The sequence below is a fragment of the Neoarius graeffei genome, chromosome 2 (genome assembly GCF_027579695.1).
Source record: "Neoarius graeffei isolate fNeoGra1 chromosome 2, fNeoGra1.pri, whole genome shotgun sequence".
Taxonomy (NCBI): domain Eukaryota; kingdom Metazoa; phylum Chordata; class Actinopteri; order Siluriformes; family Ariidae; genus Neoarius; species Neoarius graeffei.
Window position 1 is genome coordinate 65,935,712 of NC_083570.1, and position 25,104 is coordinate 65,960,815.

The window sequence follows — 25,104 nt, forward strand, 5'->3', positions numbered from 1 at the left end:
CCCAATAACCGTACATCGCACACAGACAAACAATACATCAAAACGTGCGGCTCGATCGGACTCGCTATGCTATTACTTTGTTCAGCATTCTACGATTTTTTTCGCGACATAGTCGCGAAAAAAATCACACAAAATTTCCCATTCATTTTCTATGGAATTAATTGAAAAAAATCGCACATTTTCAATGTTTTTCAAACATCCGCTGCTCTGGCATGCTTTCACCGAGAGACATGACTCAAACTTTAAAATGGAGACAAAATTCTCCTGTGTGGATCTGGCATTCAACTTTTTTCCTAGGTTCTATACTTTTTGATCAGTCACAGATCAAACACCATGAGCAAATCTGGAGAAATTCAGGCTTTATAATGGGTGTCTATGGCGTTACACACCAGTGGAGCTCAGGAGTTTAGAGTGTAGAGAGCTTGAAAAAAAAAAAAAAAGCTCTAACTTTCTCATTTAAACTGTGTTTTCAGCCACAATTTTCACTTTACACACAATTTTCTCAAAAGTAGTAGCCACACTTGTCTTGATTCACACAATTTGTCTACCTGAGCGATAGGATTTACAGTTTTTGAATGAGAAGCCTGAAAGTAAGGAGAGGACAGGCGCGCTGCCCCATAGACTCCCATTATAAACGTGGCAGCGCTTTTACTGCAAAATCAGAAATGTCACTTGTTTTTAACTCGCTCTAGTGTCCACATTTTTTACACTAGGGACAAAAAACTTACATCAATGTGTTTATGGGAGCCTTGTAGCGCTCAATGTGCAAGAATTTTGTGAATAGCTCCTTTTGTTTCCATGTAAATCAGCGTTGTTCAAGGAGAGGGAACTCTGAAAAAAAGCGCTCTTTGCTTGTCATATTGTGTCTCTTCCCTGCACCTGCGAGCACCGTTACCAAGGCGACGAGCTCCACTCAGGGAGCAGAGAGGGGCAGGGCTGCTCTCTCTCTCAAACGATAGGACTTACACAACAGATCAGGCACTGAGTGGTTGTCAAGCACGCGTGTGTCTAGCAACCGGTGGATTCGGAGCCTGTGCGGTATAATTGTGAGCATCAAAAACGATTAAACTTTTTCCCCATCCAAAGTGTACCACATTTTAACGATATGACTGAGTAAAATCTCCATAAATTTAAGATTGAAAATTTAAGACCACGGGGTTTGAAATTTAAGACTTTTTAATGGCCTTATTTTAGGAAAATTAAATTTAAGACTTTTTAAGACTTTTTAAGGACCCGCGGCCACCCTGTATTATGTTCAACTATTTTGCTGATTATTTTTAAATATGGCAATAAACCTGGACTTCACCTCAACTTCCAATAAAGTTGGACCACTACCTACAAGTAGTAATAGTAGTAGTGTGTTACCTTGGCAGCGTAGCTCCACATGTCTATCCGGTCTTGCAGTCTCTTCTTACACTCAGGCTGGAGTCTCACTCTCTTATCCTGAAGCGCCTCCATCAGACAAGACATCTCTGAGAAGCACACACAGCGGAGTGAATATCCTCTGAAACCTCTTCAGGAATATACTGACTGTGGTGTTAAGTACTCACGTCTTCCTCTACCAGGTGGGATGGCAGCGCACTGATGCTTAAGGTCAAGCGCACATGCTGTGTGTAACACTGGATCCACAAAAATGTCTGCCTTACTCTCCTTGAGGATATTCAGCACTTCCTACAAACATACAACAGGCATGAATTAAAACTGGACGACATGGTTGAGGAGAATTTTAGACAATTTTATAGTCGGACAAGTAATGAGGCACCTTTTTGCAGCCCTCATTTTTAATCTTGAGGAGATTCACTTTGAGACATTCCTCCACCTGACCCGTCTGTTCCTGGGCCGCTACTTCTTCTGCACACAGTCGTGGGATCTAAGACACAAATATGTGACATTAAACCACATAGTACTACATATAATTACGGTGACACTTGGAGGAAGCTGGAGGAGTAACGGACCTCCTCACTGCACTGCATCTGTAACTGAGGGTCCAGTCTGTAGTCCAAGGCAGACTCCTGCAGAATGATCCTGATCTGGTCCTCACAGTCTGAAGAGAGACGCTGCACACACAGTTCAACAATGGTTACAACCACAGACCCAGTCATAACCAGCTACACTGTTAAACTGCAAAGTAACAGAGCAGAGTCGAGTGCTGTAGAACAGACCTGGTCAGCATATTTGAGTTTGAGGCAGGAGATGACCTGGCCCTCTAACTCAATGTCATCTTTTGCTTTGTTCAGAATGTTCTGGCAGAACTTGGGAATGTCAGCCTTACAAGCCTTCCTCAGAACTGGGTTCAATCTGTAATCTGGACATGTGAAAGAATCCACTTAAACACAGTCTAATTATAATTATATCTAAACAGTGCTTGGTATATCTAACACTACGTTCACACTGCAAGGCTTAATGCTCAATTCCGATTTTTTTGTGAAATCCGATTTTTTTGTGAGGTCGTTCACATTAACAAATATATGCGACTTGTATGTGATCCTCAGTATGAACGAAAAGCGACCTAAAAGTGTTCCGCATGCGCATTGCAGGATACGACGACGTCACACGCAGTGAGCATGGCCAGTGTTTACGGAAGTAACCTGAAGTTTCCTGTGTATGACAGTAGCCAGCATGGAGTACCTGGCGATGATGCAGTTGTTGTTGCGACGGAGCCAGAACATGCACAATAGCCTGATGTTAAGGAGGAGGTTGAGAAAGAAGAGGGCAAGGGTTTTGTTGTTGAAACTTTTTTTGAGAGACCCGCCGCCTACTTCAGCGCAGAATAGTGACGTTTGTGGCTTGTTGATGACGTGCAAGTCGGATGAATGCGACCTGGCGGTTCAGACTGAAGTCGCATATGAAAAGATCGGATAGGAATCGGAATTAGGACCACATATCCAAACGGCCTGGGTCGGATTTGAAAAAATCGGATCTGTCTCGTTCATATTGTCAATAAAAGATCGGATACAGGTCACATATGGGCGAAAAGATCGGATTTGAGTCACTTCAGCCTGCAGTGTGAACGTAGTGTAATAGTCTCTCTAGAACAGCATGAAGTACGTTTTTGACATGGATAACAAAGAATTAAAACAGATAATGTATAAGTATGTCTGTCAGACTATACCCGTGTTCTGGGTGATCTGTCTCTTCGTGATCATCTGTTTGCATTTCGGGTCCATGAGCTCACTGTTCTTGTTCCGTTTCAGGCACTGGAGCATGTCCTTAGCATCGGCTTCAGAGCAGAAACGCTACAACACCAAAAAGCATGTTATGATATACCACGCACTACTCCACTGAACATGCAGACTCCATCTACAAGTGCTGTTTGGAATCAGGTGATTCACTGCAAATTAGGTAAAAGAAACACCGGTTTATGATCACTCACCCTGATCATCTGTTTACACACTCTCATGAGCTGAAAGTCAAGTTCAGGGTCAATCATCTCAGTTTCCTGCAGTTTAAAGATCTTCTGGTGACAGCGCTGGGTTAGATGCTTCTTATTGTCCTTCAGGCACTCAATCACCTGCACACATAAAACCAAGCATATTATACAGACGCTAATTTAATAAGGTATTAATGTATATTAGCAAATGCGCAGGTGATGACAGAAGAATCGCGCGCGTTGATCGACTTTCTTGACCAATCTCTTGATCACCACCTAGAGCGACTCGGCAAAATGGCTGTCAATCGTTTTATCGCCGTACGTGAGGAAGAATTACAAATGATGAAAGAAAATGCTGTTCCTAAAAGCTCTAAAGATGCTACAAAGTTTCATCTAAAACTATTCAGAGGTAAGGTGGAATTGTGATTTATTTTATCAATTTCAAAACAAAAAAGTATTTTATGTGACTCGGCAGAGGAAAGTGACAAGTCTGCGCTGCGCCATTATTACATTTGCATGCCACTTTTGGAATTTAACATTTTTTTAAAAATTTGAATACGATTTTGGAAATAAATAAATCAAATCACCCATGTATTTATCTGAAAACAATTATCCGCCTCAGGGTCAGTGAATATCGATGAATAATAACCTCAAATTTGTCTGTAATTATTCATTGATCTTCACCTTCAGCGAAAAATTGTGAAATGTCATTTTAAAATTACATGACCAAATCAATTTCATCTTCCCAGTTTAAAGGAACAGTCCACCGTATTTCCATAATGAAATATGCTCTTATCTGAAATGAGACGAGCTGCTCCGTACCTGTCCGAGCTTTGCGCGACCTCCCAGTCAGTCAGACGCAGTCAGACGCGCTGTCACTCCTGTTAGCAATGTAGCTAGGCTCAGCATGGCCAATGGTATTTTTTGGGGCTGTAGTTAGATGCGACCAAACTCTTCCGCGTTTTTCCTGTTTACATAGGTTTATATGACCAGTGACATGAAACAAGTTCAGTTACACAAATTGAAACGTAGCGATTTTCTATGCCATGGAAAGTGCGCACTATAATGACAGGCGTACTAACACCTTCTGCGCGCTTCGGCAGCGCATTGATACGGAGCTCAGATATCAATGCGCTGCCGAAGCTCGCACAAGGTGTTAGTACGCCTGTCATTATAGTGCGGACTTTCCATAGCATAGAAAATCGCCACGTTTCAATTTGTGTAACTGAACTTGTTTCATGTCACTGGTCATATAAACCTATGTAAACAGGAAAAACGCGGAAGAGTTTGGTCGCATCTAACTACAGCCCCCAAAAATACCGTTGGCCATGCTGAGCCTAGCTACATTGCTAACAGGAGTGACAGCGCGTCTGACTGCATCTGACTGACTGGGAGGTCGCGCAAAGCTCGGACAGGTACGGAGCAGCTCGTCTCAATTCAGATAAGAGCATATTTCATTATGGAAATACGGTGGACTGTTCCTTTAAGTCAGTTAATGAGTGTAACGCAATCTCCTCATCCATAATATAGATGTGCTTGTATTTGTTTAGAATTCACACCAAAATCTGTGTTAGTATCGTCTATGAAACATTACTAGTTTCTTTACTGAGGATTTTGCCCCTTCTGAACTGTAGAGCTGGAGCAAATGATCCAGAGTACTGTATTTCAGAAAGACAGACCTGTGCATTGCCGTACACCACGTTCTGACAATGATCCTTTATGTCCTGCTTGCAGTTCTCGTACAGATCTGGGTCCAGGCGGATATCCTCTGACTGGAACAGAGCACAGCACCACAGTCACGCTACAGTAAGGACAAACAGAGCTGTGTAGTATAAACACACAGCAAGGTCACACCAATCCAACAGTAAATGTACAGTAACATTACATCACAGTTTCTGTATAAATATTTACAACTGGTATGTGGACTCCGATTTGTGAATTAACCAACCATCTCCAGTTCCTCGACTCTGAGCTGCCTCCGGCACTTCATGGAAACACGTTGGTCTTTCACCTCCTGCAGTGTATCATTCCTGACCATGGTGCTCAGACAGATGACCACATCCACCCTGCACACACAAATACTCCATGAATGATTCCCCAGCCCCCGATCTGGGTTAAACTAGCCAAAAATTAATTAAACAAGATCAACTGTGAGCTACTGCTCACTTACATAGTCCCCTGCTCTTGCTTATATCAGAATGCAAGCAATCGAAGGAATAGGACACTTATTATGAATGTTGACTTCGACAAATAATTAACCCTGAAACAAGGAAGTAAAGAGAAGTGTTTTCTCCAGGTATTTCAAAGAGCATCCTGGTAAACTGTCATTTTGAAATAGGATTTTGCTTCTTGAAACAGCGTCAAAATCCACCCTGAGTGTTTCCTAAATACATTCAGTTGGTAAACAGGAAATCGATGTGTGACAGACCATAAAACAGTACAGAACCCCAAGCTGAAGTTCAGAACCAAGTATCAAGCAGGTGTGATTTGTAGTTGCTGAGAAAAATGTTACAAAAACTTTGCAAATCCACCCATGTTTCGTAAATACATACAGGAAGTCGATGTGCGACAGACCTGAAAACGGTATGCACGGTAGGACTGTGCTCGTTTGCCATCAGTTGCTCACAATATCATGCGATATATCGAGTTAAACGATGTCTTTAATGTATTGTAAGCAGAGGGCGCGAATACGTTTGGCGCCAAAATTATTCGATCAATGAGTCTCGAGACGAGGCCATGGAGACATGGGGGACGTAATTAGCGGCTTGCAGCGTCTGTAGCAGAGCCCATTGAAACTTAATCTACTGATAACAACATACCGATTGAGCCACTTCCAGCTGATATTATCCAAGCAAACTTCAGATTTGGGTCACCAAATGTCTAAAGATGTTATCTATTTCGTCATTTGTTGTGTTTCTATAACAAAAGTCGGACAATAAAGGCACAAATGACAGAGATATTGGATACTAATTAGACAACAAACAGCCATTACGGCATGTTGCTGCCTTAAGACACTGATTCTGATTGGCTGGCTTATAATACACCAGCCAATCTATTTATAATCTATTTATTTTAACTATTTGAATGTTAAAAGACGCCAAATAGGATTCCAGAGAAGGGTCAAGGACACATTGGGATGCTTTAAAAGCATTCTACTAAAATATAAAATCATGATACTGTGAAACAAACCGACTAGGCATGCATCCAGGCCTGGCCTAATTTCTAGTGCGCATGCCCTGAAGCGCCATTTGTAAATAAAAACGTTTTTGGTTGGAACAGGTTGCAAGCATGAATTTCCGTCAATTTCTGGCATGAAACATGCTTTAAATCAAGTGAAAACTGATGACAACCTGCTACAGAACCGGGAGATATGCATGAAGTGTCATATATGGGATTTTCGATTTTCAAGTGAGTGAACGATATCGTATCGTACCCCCGAAAATCGTGCATGGTCGAGTATCGCGAGCTGTGAGCACAGCCCTAATGCACGGTATACAACCCCAAGCTAAAGTTGGGTACCAAGTGGCTATGATTTGTGGTTGCTGAGAAAAAGGGTGTTTTGGACAGACGGAGATACGGACGGACGGACAGAGGTAAACCAGTAAGGATAAACGACACAAATACTGCTTTGCCAGTTTAAGGAAACAATTGCGTTAGCAAGTAATTCTGTTTTAAATTTGAATTAGTACATGACCATTAGCTCCACGCTCACTTCTTTTTGATGTTGGGGCAGAGCTTGAGAACATCCTCCTTGCAAGCCATCTTGAACTTGTACGAAAAGCGGAAATCTTTCATTTGGACCTGAAGAGGAAGATGAGAGCAGCAATGAGAAATGAGGAAATCAAAACATGCAAAGCATTAGGGATGCTCCCTCAGAACCCAGTTCGAAATGGGAACTGTGCTTTACAAATTTACAACCAGAGCACTGACGCACAACACAGCAAACAGCTGGAGTAACTTAATATAATTAATATACTGTAAATGCTGTGAACATAACGCCAGTCATAATACTACTAGTCTTTACACAAGGGGTGAGGTTATTGTTTAAGGGCTTACACACAAAACGTTTGGACAGGTATTTTACTGTTAATAGCCAGACTGGTGTGGAGACAATCACACACAAAGAACTGAAGTACTGATAAAGGCAATGCACACAAATACTACAACTCCAACTGATAAGGGAGGTGTGCAAAAAAAAAAAAAACCTAGATGAACAAACAGTTTAAATTTACATAAATGAGACTGGTGACGGTGGCAGAGAAGAGGTCTATGGACAAACTACTGATCATGGACGAGGCCAGTCACCCTCTGCACACCGTCATCAGCAACCAGAGGAGCCTGTTCAGTGACAGAATGCTCCTTCCCAAGTGCAGGACGAACAGACTCAAAAACTCCTTTGTCCCTCACGCCATCAGACTGTACAACTCCTCTCTGGGGGGGAGGAGGGGTAACAGGAGGACAGAGGACGGGAAGGAGCAGTAGCCTAGCCTAACAATAAGCAATACAGGACAATGTGCAATACCTCTCCTGCTGGACTTTTTTTTTTCCCTCCTCAGATCTTATTCTTTTTTATATTTGTATATGTAAATACTTAATTTAATTAATCTAGAAGTTCTCTATTTTCTATTCTATGTTTATCCTGTAATGATGCTGCTGGAATTTTAATTTCCCTGAGGGAACCCTCCCAAAGGGATCAGTAAAGTTCTATCTAATCTAATAATACATTACAAGCAATTTATTTTTCCCACAAATTGGATAATTAAAAAAAAAAAGTATTACAACTAACTGAATTGTTTCAAATAATATGATATATAGAAGGAATGAGAAAACAGGTAAAATATCTCATCTCATTATCTGTAGCCGCTTTATCCTGTTCTACAGGGTCGCAGGCAAGCTGGAGCCTATCCCAGCTGACTACGGGCGAAAGGCGGGGTACACCCTGGACAAGTCGCCAGGTCATCACAGGGCTGACACATAGACACAGACAACCATTCACACCTACAGTCAATTTAGAGTCACCAGTTAACCTAACCTGCATGTCTTTGGACTGTGGGGGAAACCGGAGCACCCAGAGGAAACCCACGCAGACACGGGGAGAACATGCAAACTCCGCACAGAAAGGCCCTCGCCGGCCACGGGGCTCGAACCCGGACCTTCTTGCTGTGAGGCAACAGTGCTAACCACTACACCACCGTGCCACCCCGTATATGTAAAATAAATAAATAAATTTCTTTAAAAATGGATGTAAACATTGTGTGATGCGTTTTCTATTTCACATGGAACAGAAACTTTATTATTTTTTATGTTCCGGAACAGAAACGCTTATTAAAAATAATGGTAACCGGTTAATACCGGTTTTTATTTCATTCCTCAAAGTTTCCATAGCCTACAAATAAAAGTCATTCTTCTCCTGCGCAAGTTTCTATGACCCGCTGGGGTTCACTTCCTGTGTGACGTTCGCTGACTGAATGGAGAGAGCGGGAAGGTGGACTACTATCATGTCTCCACGTGATAAGTGAATAAGTGCATTACTGAGTGTCTGAGCAAAGAAGAGCCTGAACGTTGCAACCTCCCTATTGGCTGTTTGTAAAAATGTATCAGTTGTTGCCCTTCCCACGGGAATCATCGCGGGCTCGAGAGACGAGACCTGACAAGTTAGTTCGTTGGTAGCAGAACAAAATGTCTGGACACAAATCGGGTTTTCAGAAAAGGAAAGAAAATAAACTGAGGGTCGAAAATACAAAAAAGGAGGCAGAAAATGCAAAACGAGTTTTAAGGTAGGACAAATGGTTACTTTTCTGAGGCAGCCCGCCATGGCTGCAGGCTTTCAGTTGTCATTGAATGGTTACTTTTCTGAGGCGGCCCGCCGTGGCTGCCTGCAGGCTTATTTATTATAGCCCATTTAGTTAAAATAGTTGATCTAAAATGTTTATAGTTATGTGATGGTTGTCCTGATTTAGACTGGTGTTTTTTTTTGGGGGGGGGTGGGTGGTGGGTGGGGTGGGGTGGGGTGGGTTGCGCGATGTTGCACCCGGGTCCAGATTAGGGCAGAACCGGCCCTGGCTACATTTCAGGTGTAGTTTGTTTTATGTATGTATGTACTTGCATAGATGTATACTTGGTCTTCCAATATGGCGCCTAACAAAATCTCGCGGCGCGGTGACGTCATGCGGTAGCCCTCTATAGGGCCTGACTAGTCTTTGGTAACACACTAAACGAATTATCTTTCATTTTTGGCACTTTTTCTGTTTGTGTAGATGGGAAGACATACTGAGAATCCAAATCGCCAACATTTGAAATAATAATTGTTTTGAATTATTTCTTGTCTTATTTAATGAAGGTTGTAATAGAATTAGCCTACATTTGGCTTAAGCTGGATGAGACAGAGACATAATTTTATAGCCATTTGTTAAACAGCTGACAGGGAACGTAATTAACCGTTCCGGGAACGAAATTTTTTTGTTCTAACCGGTTCGGGAACGTCTATTTAATGGTGGAACCCAAAACCGGAAACGTTAAAATTCCGTTTCTGTTCGGAACGAACCAATAGGAAAAAAATTCTGGTTCAAAACCCTGCCTTTGTCCTAGAAACAGCATTTTCACACTGAATGACAAAGAAATTGAAGAAAAAAAAAATCAGGGAAATAATGTCCAATCTTTTAACTGTTCCTGTACATTGTAGCGGCTTGGGTAGCTAGATACAAAACTACGGTTAGATGTTTAAAGCAGTATTACCAGTTGAAAGTGAGTGACTCCAACTGCACATTTTTCATTCATTTCCTTCTGGTGTTTATTGAGCACAAGACACTCCATCAGATCTCCAGTATCTATCTGATTATCTGCCACCTCCTATTAGACAAAAAGAGGAAGAGATCCACAAATGAGAAGGGGGAAGGAAAAGAAAAAAAACGGGGGGGGGGGGGGGGGTATACAGGGAGACTGGGTGGAGTTGTTGTTTTGGCTGGGGATTTTGTGAGGTTTAGTAACTGGACAATCTGACTTACATGGCAGTGTGACTGGATGACCGGTTCACAGGCTCGAATTAAAAGGGCTTCAATCTGAATATCCTTAAAAGGGAAAAAAAAAAAAATTGTTAATGTGTTACATAAAATGGTTACCACACAAACAAACACAGTGTTACAGCACAGTTAAAACAGTACATCATCAGATGTCTGTCAGTATTCATAATGCAACAGTAAAGTAGAAAATGCCTGACAAAGCGAAAAAGGGGTGAAAGAGGAGTGTTTTTCATACTTCAGACTCCAGCTCGGTCAGGTTTCCCACTACATCTCTACAGTCTGATCCCAAATCATCTAAATGATCCTGTAAACACTCCAACTCCTGCAACACACACGGACACACCAAAGCAATGTAAATATAATTATAATAAAATATAAAGCAAATATGATTTAATTTATAACCAATGGCCAGGGTAAGGAGTTGAAGTGTAGTGTGTGAGAGCACCGAGAAACAAACAAGAAATATATGCAAGGTGTAATGCAAGTAAAACAAGCAATGCAAGTATCTGCCAAGGCCCCATTTACACCTGGAATTAAGTGATGGAATCACAAGTTGTCAGCGCTAGGTATAAACGTAAATGAGGTCATATGAGCCTCAGAAACCACAGGGAACACATCCTGTCTGTGAAACATGTTCTAGAAACACATATCCAAAATTCACTTTTTAAAAGGGCTCGAGTTACAGACTACATAAAATGGGAGATGATCGCTACAGCTTGCTACATCATGTGCTTGCAATCATGTGAGTTTGAAACAAAATAAAATCAAACAATCTTTGCAACAAACCTTTATATATTTAAATATAATATATATTTAAATCCCCTCCTTGAACTGCCACCTTATTATGGTGGAGGGGTTTGTGTGCTTGAATGATCCTAGGAGCTATGTTGTCGGGGGCATTATGCCCCTGTCAGGGTTTCCCAAGGCAGACAGGTCCTAGGTGACAGGCCAGACTAAGAGCAGTTCACCAAAACCCCTATGGAGAGAAATCCGAGGACCGTGACGTCGCCCGGGATGACGCAGCCGGGGCCCCACCCTGGAGCCAGGCCCGGGGTTGGGGCTCGTATGCGAGCGCTTGGTGGCCGGGCCTTTGCCCATGGGGCCCGGCCGGGCTCAGCCCGAAGAGGTGACGTGGGCCCGACCTCCTGTGGGTTCACCACCCACAGAGGTAGCAGTAGGGGACTGGTGCAATGTGGATTGGGTGGCAGTCGAAGGCAGGGGCCTCGATGACCTGATCCCCGGACACAGCGGCTGGCTGTTGGGACATGGAATGTCACTTCGCTGGGGGGGAAAGAGCCTGAGCTTGTGCGGGAGGTTGAGAGGTACCGGCTAGAGATAGTCGGGCTCACCTCCACGCACAGCTTGGGCTCTGGAACCCAGCTCCTCGAGAGGGGCTGGACTCTCCACTTCTCTGGAGTCGCCCGTGGTGAGCGGCGGCGGGCTGGTGTGGGCTTGCTTATAGCTCCCCAGCTCAGCCGCCATGTGTTGGAGTTTACCCCAGTGAACGAGAGGGTCGCCTCGCTGCGCCTTCGGCTTGGGGAGAGGGCTCTTGCTGTTGTTTGTGCCTATGGCCCAAATAGCAGTATAGAGTATCCGGCCTTCTTGGAGTCCCTGGGAGAGGTACTGAGGAGTGCTCAGACTGGGGACTCCATTGTGTTACTGGGGGACTTCAATGCTCACATGGGAGATGACAGTGACACCTGGAGGGGCGTGGTTGGGAGGAACGGCCTCCCCGATCTGAACCCAAGTGGTGTTTTGTTATTGGACTTCTGTGCTAGTCACGGTTTGTCCATAACGAACACCATGTTCGAGCATAGGGGTGTCCATAAGTGCACGTGGCACCAGGACACCTTAGGTCGGAGGTCAATGATAGACTTTGTAGTCGTTTCATCTGATCTCCGGCCCTATGTCTTGGACACTCGGGTGAAGAGAGGGGCTGAGCTGTCAACTGATCACCACCTGGTGGTGAGTTGGATCCGCTGGCGGAGGAGGAAGCTGGACAGACCTGGCAGGCCCAAACGTATGGTGAGGGTCTGCTGGGAACGTCTGGCCGAGCACTCTGTCGGGGAGGTCTTTAACTCCCACCTCCGGGAGAGCTTTTCCCAGCTTCCGAGGGAGGCGGGGGACATTGAGTCTGAGTGGACCATGTTCTCTACCTCCATTGTGGATGCAGCTGTTCGGAGCTGTGGCCGCAAGGTCTCCGGTGCCTGTCGTGGCGGCAATCCCCGAACCCGGTGGTGGACACCAGAAGTAAGGGATGCCGTCAAGCTGAAGAAGGAGTCCTATCGGGCCATGTTAACCTCCAGGACTCCCGAGGCAGCTGACGGGTATCGGCAGGCCAGGCGTGCTGCAGCTCGGGCAGTTGCGGAAGCAAAAACTCGGAACTGGGAGGAGTTCGGGGAGGCCATGGAGAAGGACTATCGGTCGGCCTCGAAGAAATTCTGGCAAACCGTCCGGCGCCTCAGGAGGGGGAAGCAGTACTCTGCCAACACTGTTTACAGTGCGGGTGGGGAGCTGTTGACCTCGACTGGGGACATTGTCGGGCGGTGGAAGGAATACTTTGAGGATCTCCTCAATCCCACCGTCATGTCTTCCACTGAGGAGACTGAGGCTGATGACTCAGAGGTGGACTCGTCCATTACCCAAGCCGAAGTCACTGAGGTGGTTTGCAAGCTCCTCGGTGGCAAGGCACCGGGGGTGGATGAGATCCGCCCTGAGTATCTCAAGTCTCTGGATGTTGTGGGGCTGTCTTGGTTGACACGCCTCTGCAACATCGCGTGGCGGTCAGGGACAGTGCCTCTGGAGTGGCAGACTGGGGTGGTGGTCCCTCTTTTTAAGAAAGGGGACCGGAGAGTGTGCCCCAATTATAGGGGAATCACACTTCTCAGCCTCCCAGGGAAGGTTTACTCCAGGGTACTGGAGAGGAGAATTCGACCAATAGTCGAACCTCGGATCCAGGAGGAACAATGCGGTTTTCGTCCTGGTCGCGGAACACTGGACCAGCTCTATACCCTTCATAGGGTGCTCGAGGGTTCATGGGAGTTTGCCCAACCAGTCCACATGTGCTTTGTGGATCTGGAGAAGGCATTCGACCGTGTCCCCCGTAGTATTCTGTGGGGGGTGCTTCGGGAGTATGGGGTTCGGGGCTCTTTGCTAAGGGCTGTCCGGTCCCTGTACGAACGGAGCAGGAGTCTGGTTCGCATTGCCGGCAGTAAGTCAGACCTGTTCCCAGTGCATGTTGGACTCCGGCAGGGCTGCCCTTTGTCACCGGTTCTGTTCATAATTTTTATGGACAGAATTTCTAGGCGCAGCCAGGGGCCAGAAGGAATCCTGTTTGGGAACCACAGGATTTCATCTCTGCTTTTTGCGGATGATGTTGTCCTGTTGGCTTCTTCAAACCAGGACCTTCAGCATGCACTGGGGCGGTTTGCAGTCGAGTGTGAAGCGGCTGGGATGAGAATCAGCACCTCCAAGTCCGAGGCCATGGTTCTCGACCGGAAAAGGGTGGCTTGCCCTCTCCAGGTTGGTGGAGAAGTTCTGCCTCAAGTGGAGGAGTTTAAGTATCTCGGGATCTTGTTCACGAGTGAGGGAAGGATGGAGCGTGAGATCGACAGGCGGATCGGTGCAGCCTCCGCAGTGATGCGGTCGCTTTACCGGTCCGTTGTGGTGAAGAAGGAGCTGAGCCAAAAGGCAAAGCTCTCAATTTACCGGTCGATCTACGTTCCGACTCTCACCTATGGTCATGAGCTTTGGGTAATGACCGAAAGGACAAGATCGCGGATACAAGCGGCCGAAATGAGTTTCCTTCGCAGGGTGGCTGGGCGCTCCCTTAGAGATAGGGTGAGAAGCACAGTCACTCGGGAGGAGCTCGGAGTAGAGCCGCTGCTGCTCCACATCGAGAGGAATCAGCTGAGGTGGCTCGGGCATCTTTTTCGGATGCCTCCTGGACGCCTCCCTGGGGAGGTGTTCCAGGCATGTCCCCCCGGGAGGAGGCCCCGGGGAAGACCCAGGACACGCTGGAGGGACTATGTCTCTCGGCTGGCCTGGGAACGCCTCGGTGTTCTTCCCGAGGAGCTGGCCGAGGTGTCTGGGGAAAGGGAAGTTTGGGCTTCCCTGCTTAGACTGCTGCCTCCGCGACCCGGTCCCGGATAAAGCGGAAGAAGACGAGACGAGATATATTTAAATATAATATATATTTAAATATAATATATATAAAAATAAGCACCCCACCAAACAAACGTGACTAGTTATACATTTTATTTTACATTTTGATATTAGGCCAGTAATGATGGAGCTCTTTTTGAAATATCATCTTGTTGCTTTTGGGAAAACTGGCAACACACACTAAAAATCACGTAACACGATCACAAGCAGCTAGTGAAGATTTAAGACACATGAAAAGGCCAAGTGTGAACTATTCATCTCAGCTGTGCACTCAGGGTGATCCAAGTGTGATCATACCACACTCCCTCCAAAAGTATTGGAATGGAATGGCCAATTCGTTATTTTCTGCAATACTGGCAGACAAAATGTTTCTGCAGACCTTGGAATTCATTCTGGTGCTACATCATGATTTAATACAAGTTACATCATCAATAAAAATTAGTGAGTCTGTTCCAGAACCAGCCATACAAGCCCAAACCAAGACACAACCTCAACTACTGAGGCAGAGCAAAATAAATAAATAAATTGGCCTTGTCATTCCAATATACTCAGAGGGGACTGGATGTATTACTTCGTGTAATAATAAAAAAAAATAAAAAACTTGCTGTACAATACAATTTAACCAGATAATCAGCTTAGATTTCTTACTTCAAGGGGAATTGAAGTAATTTTTAAACTTGCTTTATTTCTTAATTGTGTTATTCAATTACGATTTCGGTTTTAGTAACCTTATATCTTGACTCGCATTGGCAACTAACTGCAATTAAATATTATACTTATCGGCCTCCCCTCCTAGAACTGCCACCTTATTGTGGTGGAGGGGTTTGTGTGCTTGAATGATCCGAGGAGCTATGTTGTCGGGGGCATTACGCCCCCGTTAGGGTCTCCCAAGGCAGACAGGTCCTAGGTGACAGGCCAGACTAAGAGCAGTTCACCAAACCCCTTATGGATCATAATAGATCAAGGACCGTGACATCGCCTGGTATGGCGCAGCCGGGGCCCCACCCTGGAGCCAGGCCCAGGGTTGGGGCTCATATGCGAGTGCTTGGTGGCCGGGCCTTTGCCCACGGGGCCCGGCCGGGCTCAGTCCGAAGCGGTGACGTGGGCCCGACCTCCTGTGGATTCACCACCCACAGAGGTAGCCGTAGGGGACCGGTGCAGTGTGGATTGGGTGGCAGTCGACTCAACAACCTGATCCCCGAACACAGTGGCTAGCTGTTGGGACATGGAATGTCACTTCACTGGGGGGGGGGGAAATGAGCCTGAGCTTGTGCGGGAGGTTGAGACGTACCGGCTAGAGATCGTCGGGCTCACCTCCACGCACAGCTTGGGCTCCGGAACCCAGCTCCTCGAGAGGGGCTGGACTCTCCACTTCTCTGGAGTCGCCTATGGTGAGCGGCAGCGGGCTGGTGTGGGCTTGCTTATAGCTCCCCAGCTCAGCCGCCATGTGTTGGAGTTTACCCCAGTGAACAAGAGGGTCGCCTCTCTGCACCTTCGGGTCGGGGAGAGGGCTCTTGCTGTTGTTTGTGCCTACGGGCCGAATAGCAGTATAGAGTATCCGGCCTTCTTGGAGTCCCTGGGAGAGGTACTGAGAGGTGCTCAGACTGGGGACTCCGTTGTTCTACTGGGGGACTTCAACGCTCATGTGGGCAACGACAGTGACACCTGGAGGGGCGTGATTGGGAGGAACGGCCTCCCCGATCTGAACCCAAGTGGTGTTTTGTTATTGGACTTCTGTGCTAGTCACGGTTTGTCCATAACGAACACCATGTTCGAGCATAGGGGTGTCCATAAGTGCACATGGCACCAGGACACCTTAGGTCGGAGATCGATGATCGACTTTGTCGTTTCATCTGATCTCCAGCCCTATGTCTTGGACACTCGGGTGAAGAGAGGGGCTGAGCTGTCAACTGATCACCACCAGGTGGTGAGTTGGATCCGCTGGCGGAGGAGGAAACCGGACAGACCTGGCAGGCCCAAACGTATGGTGAGGGTCTGCTGAGAACGTCTGGCCGAGCACTCTGTCGGGGCCGTCTTTAACTCCCACCTCCGGGAGAGCTTCTCCCAGCTTCCGAGGGAGGCGGGGGACATTGAGTCTGAGTGGACCATGTTCTCTACCTCCATTGTAGATGCGGCTGTTTGGAGCTGTGGCCGCAAGGTCTCCGGTGCCTGTCGTGGCGGCAATCCCCGAATCCGGTGGTGGACACTAGAAGTAAGGGATGCCGTCAAGCTGAAGGAGTCCTATCGGGCCATGTTGGCCTCCGGGACTCCTGAGGCAGCTGACGGGTATTGGCAGGCCAGGTGTGCCGCAGCTCAGGCAATTGCGGAGGCAAAAACTCGGAACTGGGAGGAGTTCGGTGATGGAGGAGGACTATCGGTCGGCCTCGAAGAAATTCTGGCAAACCGTCCGGCGCCTCAGGAGGGGGAAGCAGTACTCTGCCAACACTGTTTACAGTGCGGGTGGGGAGCTGTTGACCTCCACTGGGGACCTTGTCAGGCGGTGGAAGGAATACTTCAAGGATCTCCTCAAAACCACAGTCACGTTTCCAGAGGCCGGAAGGAATCCTGTTTGGGAACCACAGGATTTAATCTCTGCTTTTTGCGGATGATGTCCTGTTGGCGTCTTCAAACCAGGACCTTCAGCATGCACTGGGGCGGTTTGCAGTCGAGTGTGAAGCGGCTGGGATGAGAATCAGCACCTCCAAGTCCGAGGCCATGGTTCTTGACCAGAAAAGGGTGGCTTGCCCTCTCCAGGCTGGTGGAGAAGTCCTGCCTCAAGTGGAGGAGTTTAAGTATCTCGGGATCTTGTTCACGAGTGAGGGAAGGATAGAGCACAAGCTCGACAGGTGGATCGGTGCAGCCTCCACAGTGATGCGGTCGCTTTACCGGTCCGTCGTGGTGAAGGAGCTGAGCCAAAATGCGAAGCTCTCGATTTACCGGTCGATCTATGTTCCGACTCTCACCTACGATCATGAGCTTTGGGTAATGACCGAAAGAACAAGATCGCGGATACAAGCGGCTGAAATGAGTTTCCTTTGCAGGGTGGCTGGGCGCTCCCTTAGAGATGGGGTGAGAAGCACAGACACTTGGGAGGAGCTCGGAGTAGAGCCACTGCTCCTCCACATTGAGAGGAATCAGCTGAGGTGGCTTGGGCATCTCTTTCGGATGCCTCCTGGACGCCTCCCTGGGGAGGTGTTCCAGGCATGTCCCCCCGGGAGGAGGCCCTGGGGAAGACCCAGGACACGCTGGAGGGACTATGTCTCTCGGCTGGCCTGGGAACACCTCGGTGTTCTTCCCAAGGAGCTGGCCGAGGTGTCTGGGGAAAGGGAAGTTTGGGCTTCCATGCTCAGACTGCTGCCTCCGCGACCCACCCCGGATAAGCGGATGAAGACGAGACGAGACTTATCGGCCTATTCGGTTTTTAGCCATGTTGAATTTAGTTCGTTTGGTCCACGGCAGGCGTCGCTTATCCACGCAATTTTCACGAGACTTGTGCGAGACTTTGAAACGTGAAGTGCCAGCCAGGTGTCAGTGCCACCATTTTGAAAACTGTTTTCCAAACGAAATATTGCACAAAAACGAGTTTAAATGACGATTACTGCCTACTTTTTTCAAACTTTCCTGATTGTTATCAAAACAAAATTTCCGGCTTGATTACGCCAACATTCGAAAGAGGGCGCGCGTCTTTTGACAACGTTGGCAGATGTTGGTCGCTTTGATTCCCGCTGTACGTTTTATTCCCGTCCTACAACAGGGCTCGGAATTCATATATTTTTTCACCAGCCAGCCGGACTAGTTACCTTCCAAAGTAACTAGCCAAACAGAAAATCAACTCGCCAAAATTTGTTCATGTATGAATTTTACTTCTGTCAAAAATAACACAAAAGAGAGTAGTCACCATTGTTTATGACTAATGTGCATTTATTTCAAGACCCATGTATTTTGATAGTTTTTTTTTTTGCACACTTTACAAACTGGCATTTGCTGTTCCACGTCCTCCTCGCGATATCCAAAAAAATGCCAGATGACTAACCCCTTACTAGTTCTTTTAGGAACCAATTCGTCCGCTTCCATTTTTAATTTGTCGCTGAAATTGACAGAGCTTACACGGTAGCCTATGCAACACCAGCGATTGCACGAACTGAGTCAGCGCTGCAAACCGGAACTAGAAAATCTTCCCGCAAGCAGTGTTGCCAGATACTGCTGACGCTTTCCAGCCCAAAATATGTTCAAAACCCACCAAAATGCACTTAAAACTGCCCAATCTGGCAACACTGCCCGCAAGTTCCTTTCAGCACCTAGATGTCGCCTGGAATTGGTTGACGAGTGTGTGACGTTATTGTTATTTTTTTTTTTTTTACCCTTAGGCAGTCTCTCACGTTACTGCCTGAGGGACAGGGAGAAAACCACCGGAAAATGTTTTAAACAAACGCAACAAACACGAAACAAACGCAAGTCGGCAGATGACCATAAAATACTCGATAGTTACGATATAATAATTTTATCTATCTCGCACAGAATTTTCAGAGATATATCGAGTATATTCGATATATCGCACAACCCTAGTCTGAATCTTCACTTCATATATATTTATTTTCAACTAGCCAGCCAGGCTGCCTAGTGACAGGAATTACCCGCCAAATGACAAATTAAAGTCGCCTCGGGCAACCGGACCACCGCGAATTTCGAGCCCTATACAATGTCTCGCACAGGTCTCAATGAATCTCGTTTACGGCCATTGCTTTGACATATGGACTGATATTACAGAGCATATTTCAAACACTCATAACTTGCTATAGCAGTGACAAAATAGCTATCAAGAATGCATTCCTATATTTCATAAAATGAAATAAATAGAATTTTGATAGTTTAAAAAAAAAAAAATTTGCCTTTAGCTCTCCTTTAAGCTTTTTCTTGCTGTAAATTTTACTAACCTGGCCAGGGTCCGTTTTTTCACTGCACCACTTCCCCAGATCGGTCATACACCGTCTCTGCAGGTCTGGGTCCAGCTTTACATCCAAAGCCCTCTGATGGAGAATGCGTTGCACTTCCGTCTTACAGTCACGTGATAACTACAGATAAATGACATTTTAGGGCTAATAGTCATACAGAAATGAAAACACACACACACACACTTATCAGGAACTAGAATGGCACAGACTGTCCTTATAAAACAAAAATAACACTTGAACACTCCAGGACATCTTGTCTGGACCAAAATGACTAGAGCCCAAATGATGAATCGAAATGCTGATATTATCGACTGATATATGCCAACTGCAGATAAATCTGTATCTGCGTTTATAAATACATGATTAACAATTAAGAGTAACGAGAGATGGAAGATGGATACTTCAACCATGTTGAGTGTTATCATTGTATAATTTGTCCATTAGAGGCTACACTGCAACTCCACTTTAGGAAACACTCCTGTTCTGAATGCTACAAATCACAACAAAGCAGAGTCGCCCAAGATTCCCCCCACAATTTATATTTTCTCTTTTCATGTTCATATGGATGGGCCACACAACACACCCCATTTCCCTTCATGTTCATTCGTAGTACTCTATCATTTATAACTAATCTGATTTTTTTTTAGAAACCTTGTATTTTTATACATTTTACTTTTATCAAAACTTCAATGTATTCTGTTGTACTTTTGTACAAAAGTACTATTTATGACAAATAATTTACTTTTAAACTGCACTGTGTCATGCCATCTTAGTGAGGACTCGTAAATAACGACAAGTGTTAGAAAACTTTGTATGTGTTTCTGGAGGGAAAGAAAAAAAAAAAGAATTAAAAAAAAATTCGGCCAATATATCATTCTCAGATTTTTAAATGCTCAAATATCAAAATTGTATTGGCCTTAAAAATCAGTCAGGCTCTAAACATGGCCCAATACATTTAAATATCTGATTAAAAATTTCCCACACCAACCAAAATTATTTGCAAATTACAATTCTGAATTAAAAAGTTACTTGAAATTTTCAGTCTTTACAAAATTAATACCACTACAGATTCTGTAATGCCTCAGCTCCTCATACTGATATCACAAGAAAGGAAAGAAAAAAGTACAAGACGCAAGGACAGAGAAGTTGCTAGCAAATGTAATTTGTTTTCCTGGTTACAGGCTGAATGGCCAATGGCCAGGGTAAGGAGGTGAGAGCGAGTACTGAGAAACAACCAGTGTGCTGGGAGCTGAAAAATAATGCAAGGAATTTACTGAGGCTTCGTTTACACCTGGTGTTAAGTGATTGAACCACAAGTGGTCAGCACCAGGTACAACTGGAAATGAGGTCATACGGGCCCGAGACGAACGACTGGGATCAAAAAGCACGGAATATATTTAATATAAATATTAAAACTCTACAAAGACTGAAAATTCTGCCAGTTGTGAAGACATTACTCCAATTTCACCCTTTCATTTGTTTAACATGGCATGCAGAATTTGGTGTCCTTGTGAGCACCCATAACAAAAATATAGTACTTACAGTATAAAGACTGTTGTCAGTGGGGTCCTGTGGTTAAATTTCAGGTTAGGCTTAGATAAATTTTATTTATTTATTTATTTTTTTAAGTGTCACATCAGCCATAGCCAGTAGTCATAACTTGGGAATAACCAATCTACTTAAAGACTTTACTGACCATTTCACATGCATTATGCCATAAGACACAATCCTTATGTGCCTCTAATGTATGTTGGAGTGCAACGAAAGCTGGGTTGGCTAAGTAGTATGCATGTGTGTGTAAAGGTACTCTCACCCGTCGACCCTGCTCCTCGGTGCGGTAAGCATGGCGGTACAGGCAGGAAAAGACCGCTCCTGGGGGCATGAATTCACTCGTCTCATTCCAGCCATGAGTGTGGCAAATACGCGCAGCATCATTCTGACACTTCCTGTACAGGATCGGATCTAGCCTGCAAGTGAGACAGAAAAGAATAAATACAAATAATGAGAGGATATGAAAGAAATTCTGGTTTTACAGTTATTTGCAAAGTAGAAAAAAAGGTCACGTGGGCTCAAACAGACTGGTCATTCTTAATAATGCTTATTAGTATACAGTAGACCCCCGCCTATTCGCGGTTCAGTATTCGTGAATTCACATATTCGCGGGATTTTATATAGAACATATCTCCGATACATTCGCGGAAATCTCAGTGATTCGCGGTCATTTGCGGCGAGCATATCGAACGTTTACGCACTGCTATATTCTCGGAGCCGAATGCTCGCTCGCTATTGGCTGAAGTTTGAATGGCGGGCTGCTGCTCATTGGCTGATACGAATGAGCGCATTGTACAGTACAGTCTCGCGGTTCCCGTAGTTCAGACTTGTTCACGTGTTGTGCGTTCTTGGTATTTTTGAATAATTTTTACGCCCTACAATGGCTCCTAAATGCTCTGCATCTTCTAAGGCTCCTGCCAAGGAACCGAAGGTGGGGTTTACATTAGACTGTATCAGCAGATCATCAGATTAACGTTTTTAAAAACGATTAGCGTGCACACAGCAACGCCAATACACGGATACGCTAATCACATGACTAATTCGGCACGTAAGTTGAGAAATGTGTCAGTGCGGCTCATCGCTTCCTCCTCAGCGGCTGCACTCCAAATCACTCCACCCTGAACAGCGAGTGCCCTCTGAGCTCAGCTCAGCTCTGAACTCAGCTCACAGAGCGCGCGAGTGAAGTGCACGAGCAGTGATTCGGGACTGAGCCGCTGTGCGCAAGTCACTTACCACTTGCAAGTGGAAGGATGGCAAGCCTAAAGACAATCATAACTACACAATGGGCAGTATTTGCATCAGTATTTGCAGTATTTTCATACTTTTATACTCTTTAATGCAAGGTGATACAAGGCGGAAGTCCGCGCCGTTTTTCAGCAGTCGCGTCACATGACCACTGCCAGCCAATCAGGAAGGTGGATGTCACAGTGACGGTGTCCAATGACGACGCCAGCTAGAGCTCAGCACAGCGTATCCGCGTATTCTCAATGTTTACAAGCACCGGACCAGACACGATCTAGATTGAATACGTGGACCCTGGCGGATTCCTGTTTCCCGGCGTTTCCATGTAAACGGACAGTGCATCCACGAAGAAAACGAGACAGATACGGTCTAATGTAAACTTGGCCTAAGTGCCAGCAGAAGGTAATGACGCTGCAGGAGAAGGTAGGACTTCTCGATATGCTAAAGGAAGGTAAGAGTTTTGCGGCAGTGGCTCGTCACTACGGGGGGGGTTACAGGTATTCGCGATTTTGGCTTATTCGCGGCCATGTTCGGTCCCTAACCCCCGCGAATACTGAGGGCTTACTGTACATACGAAGGTCATTATAGAAAATCTCGCGCATGGACTGGTCGAGAAATTCGGACTATTTCTCGATAATCACCTCGAGTGACTTGACAAAATGGCAGCCAATTGCTTTGTCACCCTAACTGGGGAAGAATTACAGATTAGGAAAGAAAACGCTGTTCCTAAAAGCACTAAAGATGCTACGCAAGTTTGGTTTCAAGTTATTCAAAAGGTAAGGTGGAACTGTGATTTATTTTATCGATTTCAAAACAAAAAGTATTTTATGTGACTATCAAGAGCTCTTTTCCAAAACATGATAAACGCCAAATTAAAAAAAAAAACGAGTTCGTCGCGCTATTCTGCTGTGTACTGAGCTTATTCACTGCTCCATTAATGTTTCATGCCAAATCGCTATATTTCCTTGCATGTTCTCTTGTTTTAAAAACAAAGACAGAAAAAAATGAATGGATTTATAGCGTTTTGAAAAAATATATAATAAACTTTGGATTTATAATCAATAACATTGTTGTTAGATTTGTCAATTATTGTTGAAAATGTTCAGACTGAACCAACTATCTAACAAGATAAATTAAATATTTGCAAAATTTATGGGTCTGGGTAAATAAATGTCATTTTTCTGAAAACAATCAAAATGGATTTATAGCATTTTGGAAAAGAGCTCTACACACACACACACACACACACACACACACACACACACACCTGTATATTTATACTAAAACAATTATCCACCACAGGCTCAGTGAGCATTGCTGAATCGCCACCTTGACGACTTCTTGGTTATTATTTCACTTTGCCTTCGGCGAATAACTGTTAATATTAAACTAGCAATAAATCAGACAAAATCAGTAACAGCTCAAACATGAGATACCACATGACGCTGGTCACTCACTTCCAGTCTCTGGAGATGAAGTACTGCAGCTCTAGCAACCTGTGCTCACACTCTTCCACCATCTTATCCGTGTAAAGATGCTCCATTAAACAAGACAGGATCCTATATGAAAATCAACAGAACACTCAATAACTATCTTCTCCCAAAAAACAGCTGGAGTCATGATTAATTATAGTTTAGATTGAGGAATAAAAGTAGGGTTTGGAACTGAATCCAAAAGTACCAAGCACCAGGTATCCGTAAAAAATAAAATAAAATTGATTCTGCTCATCAGTTCTGCGATAACCCTTTATTATTGCAAATAAAGGCAGCACGGTGGTGTAGTGGTTAGCGCTGTCGCCTCACAGCAAGAAGGTTCTGGGTTCAAGCCCAGCGGCTGATGGGGACCTTTCTGTGCGGAGTTTGCATGTTCTCCCCATGTCTGCATGGGTTTCCTCTGGGTGCTCCGGTTTCCCCCACAGTCCAAGGACATGCAATTAGGTTAACATGGGACGGCCTTGGGCTGAAGTGTCCAAGAGTGGCAGCACACGCGTACGCAGTGGCTTTGCTCTCCAATGATGAACTAAATTTTGTTGCACATTTGTGCAGTGACAATAAAGGCTCTCTTTTTCTTTCTACATATCTACAAGGACATACATAGCTCTCTGCCAGGACCTGGCTACGCGATTATATCGCACATCAACACAACTGCATGTCCATCTGTTCAGATACGAACTAGCATGCATGTCTAGAACACGAACAACTCCGCTGAAAATTATTAAAATAAAACAGGTGAACACAAGAGGAAATTACACGTGAAATTATAAATCCTGATCTACTTTTCTTTTGCAGCAAACTCCATCAGGCTCCTTCTCCACCTCTCAATAGATCTGTGCTTACAGTGGTATTATTTGGCTCGTAGCTAAAACCAGAAACAGGAGGGGAAAGAAAAAAAACAACAACTTTACTTTAGCTAATTCTGTTTCTTATTAAAGCAGCTGGTATCCAATTAAAAAAAAAAAAAAAGTATTCAGATAAAAAGAAACCCTTCTTTATAATCAATATAATAGATGTTACTACCTAACAGTGCATACGCTAATAATTTGTTAGCTATCTTTCTACAAAGATTCTGCTCTAATTTCAGAGCCCAGGGTTATTGGTGTTAGTTGAGATTAGGTTAAATAAGAATAAATACACACGTATACACATTTATTTATATTACACACACACACACACACACACACAGAGAGTGGGGAAAGTAAGTATTTGATACACTGCCGATTTTTCAAGTTTTCCCACTTACAAAGAATGGAGAAGTCTGTAATTTTTATCGTAGGTACACTTCAACTGTGAGAGACAATCTAAAAAAA

At 45.0% G+C, this 25,104-nt stretch overlaps 1 protein-coding gene across 2 annotated transcripts in view; it reads right to left on the reverse strand.

Moving 5' to 3' along the window:
• glg1a (golgi glycoprotein 1a) overlaps nt 1-25,104 on the reverse strand; it is a 68,469-nt gene that overhangs the window by 6,538 nt on the left and 36,827 nt on the right. For both annotated transcript variants that reach the window (XM_060914724.1, XM_060914725.1), the window contains exons 10-25: nt 23,756-23,857; nt 21,319-21,472; nt 19,488-19,625; nt 10,625-10,711; nt 10,375-10,437; nt 10,106-10,219; nt 7,083-7,171; nt 5,319-5,436; nt 5,050-5,142; nt 3,374-3,511; nt 3,113-3,236; nt 2,163-2,305; nt 1,956-2,057; nt 1,763-1,870; nt 1,551-1,671; nt 1,366-1,472 (exon numbers count right to left, since the gene is read on the reverse strand). In XM_060914724.1, coding sequence (XP_060770707.1) covers nt 1,366-1,472; nt 1,551-1,671; nt 1,763-1,870; nt 1,956-2,057; nt 2,163-2,305; nt 3,113-3,236; nt 3,374-3,511; nt 5,050-5,142; nt 5,319-5,436; nt 7,083-7,171; nt 10,106-10,219; nt 10,375-10,437; nt 10,625-10,711; nt 19,488-19,625; nt 21,319-21,472; nt 23,756-23,857 — 1,801 coding nt within the window. The remainder of the gene's footprint in view (nt 1-1,365; nt 1,473-1,550; nt 1,672-1,762; nt 1,871-1,955; nt 2,058-2,162; nt 2,306-3,112; nt 3,237-3,373; nt 3,512-5,049; nt 5,143-5,318; nt 5,437-7,082; nt 7,172-10,105; nt 10,220-10,374; nt 10,438-10,624; nt 10,712-19,487; nt 19,626-21,318; nt 21,473-23,755; nt 23,858-25,104) is intronic.